The sequence below is a fragment of the Limulus polyphemus genome, unplaced genomic scaffold, assembly GCF_000517525.1.
Source record: "Limulus polyphemus unplaced genomic scaffold, Limulus_polyphemus-2.1.2 Scaffold9307, whole genome shotgun sequence".
In the NCBI taxonomy this organism is placed as follows: domain Eukaryota; kingdom Metazoa; phylum Arthropoda; class Merostomata; order Xiphosura; family Limulidae; genus Limulus; species Limulus polyphemus.
The window spans coordinates 18,335-20,982 of record NW_013674917.1 but is presented as its reverse complement, the minus strand read 5'-3'; the positions used below and the strand labels follow the sequence as shown (position 1 = coordinate 20,982).

General features: G+C 33.0%; 1 protein-coding gene across 1 annotated transcript in view; it reads right to left on the bottom strand.

Moving 5' to 3' along the window:
* Positions 1-1,921: 1,921 nt before the first annotated feature.
* The window catches only part of LOC111083379, an 11,735-nt gene continuing 11,008 nt past the window's right edge, over positions 1,922-2,648 (bottom strand). The window contains exon 7 of the mRNA XM_022379873.1: positions 1,922-2,205. Within this exon, the coding sequence (XP_022235581.1) occupies positions 2,155-2,205 (51 nt within the window). The 3' untranslated portion in view covers positions 1,922-2,154. The remainder of the gene's footprint in view (positions 2,206-2,648) is intronic.

Below are 2,648 nucleotides of genomic sequence, written 5' to 3'. Positions count from 1 at the left end.
ATATCGACTTGCTAATCGTTCGTCTCTATTTAATACTTGTTTTTTATATTATAAAGTTTTTATTGTAGTAAATAACAAAACGTTGTTTTTAATTATTTATTATAATTTAAAATGTTAAAATAGTATTCTATTCACAACTGGTGAAGTAACAACTCCTGATGAGTGTTAGTTGAACGTTAGGCTTAGCAGACAACTAGTGATATAAGAAGTTATATGTTAATAACAGTATTCTATCGACAACTGGTGAAGTAACAACTCCTGTTGAGTGTTAGTTGAACGTTAGGCTTAGCAGACAACTAGTGATATAAGAAGTTGTATGTTAATAACAGTATTCTATCGACAACTGGTGAAGTAACAACTCCTGTTGAGTGTTAGTTGAACGTTAGGCTTAGCAGACAACTAGTGATATAAAAGTTGTATGTTAATAACAGTATTCTATCGACAAGTGGTAAAATAAAAACTTGCTGAGTGTCAGTTGAATGTTAGGCTTAGTAAAAGTCGAATAATACAAGTTTTGTGTGAAACAATATTCACTCGACAGTTAGTGCAGTAGCAACTTCACTCTGCTGAGCAGAAACAAAAGTGCCTATTGATTAAGTGTCAGTGAAGAAACAGATATTTTGTAAATAAAACCAAGGATTACTCCCGAATCCTGCTTTTGTTAAATCAATTGACACACGTAATAGCAAATGATATGGCTACATAGAAACAAGTGCTTGTATAAGTGTAACGAGATTTGTCTGAAGAAGCAAAAATTGAATTCTTACTGGATTCGAACAGTGACTCCATTAAGAAAGAGGGCGTTTTATAGCTTTTTGATCTTTCATGTGCCATTCACTACAATTTTTTTTCATTCTTTATAACTGTCGATTACCACCCACTTATGTTTGCACTTGTTTGGCTATTAAAACTAGTATTTTTAAAACCTTACACGAAAAACATTATAATATATTTGGTTTTCATTTGAAAAGAAGGGTTTGTTTTAGAACTCGTTTTACACAAATATTAAAAATTACGGCCTTCTCTGTTACTATCCATCGTGAATAATAAAGTAATTAGAATTGGTTATAAAAAAAAGTGTTATTGTTTCATTGAGAAAATAAATATTTGTATAAATAATTACGTGAACAAATTTTGCTTGACTACGAAGTTTGAACTCATGCTAAATAAAACGTGAAATATACGATCACTTAATGGATATTTTTGTATTGTATGAAATATAATAATATATTTAGGTGTCTTATTTTTGTGTTTCAATTGACTTTTTATTTTACCTCAAAATACTTTTAGAATATTGAGTGTTTGTTTTTGAATTTCGCGCAAAGCTATGCGAGGGCTATCTGCGCTAGCCGTCCCTAATTTATCAGTGTAAGACTAGAGGGAAGGCAGCTAGTCATCACCACCCACCGCCAACTCTTGGGCTACTCTTTTACCAACGAATAGTGGAATTGACCGTCACATTATAACGTCCCCACGGCTGAAAGGGCGAGCATGTTTGGTGGGGATTCGAACCCGCGACCCGCAGATTGCAAGTCGAGCGCCCTAACCACCTGGCCAATATTGAGTGAATAATATTTTCCCGTAAACTTCGCTTCTAGTGTACATTGTGGGTCAACAATCAGTCTGAGGGACAATAAACAAAGAAACTATATTGTAAAAATCGACATCGGCCTCCGATTAGACGGCGGTAAGTCTGTGGATTTACAATGCTAAAATCCGTGCTTCGATCCCTACAGTGGAAAGAGCATACAGTCATATATGACTCTGCCATCAAACGTGAGGAGCAGTGGAACACACAGGTTTCCTGCTATTCTGCTGCACACACACACAAAACAACAACATTTTTTATTTTCAAAATAATATTTTTATACACTTGTATTGTTTATGGTATGTTTTACATAAAAGTAATGAAACATCTGCAGCCCGAACGGGAGCCATCTGTGGCTTTATTATTAAAAGTATGTTATCTGATAGTATAAGATTACATATATGACGTTCAAGTCTAGTTCATAATCTTTCAATACGTTCATTGGTCCAAAACTTTAAATCAAAATATTATCGTATGATTTACAAATATATGTCAAACGAAATTATTCTGCACGAGTTACTTCCAAATGATGTTTAACTGGAAAGTCATATTAAATAATGATGTCGTTAGGGGGTCTTGGGTTCCATCAAAACTCTGTAGGCCTCTTGAAAACACTCCTACCACAAAAATACCACAACTTAGTACCTGGTAATCTCAATATAATACGTTGAATACCACAACTTAGTACCTGGTAATCTCAATATATTACGTTAAATACCACAACTTAGTACATGGTAATCTCAATATAATACGTTAAATACCACAACTTAGTAACTGGTAATCTCAATATAATACGTTAAATACCACAACTTAGTAACTGGTAATATCAATATAATACGTTAAATACCACAACTTAGTACTGTTAATATCAATATAATACGTTAAATACCACAACTTAGTAACTGGTAATCTCAATATAATACGTTGAATACCACAACTTAGTACCTGGTAATCTCAATATAATACGTTAAATACCACAACTTAGTACCTGGTAATCTCAATATAATACGTTAAATACCACAACTTAGTACATGGTAATCTCAATATAATATGTTGAATA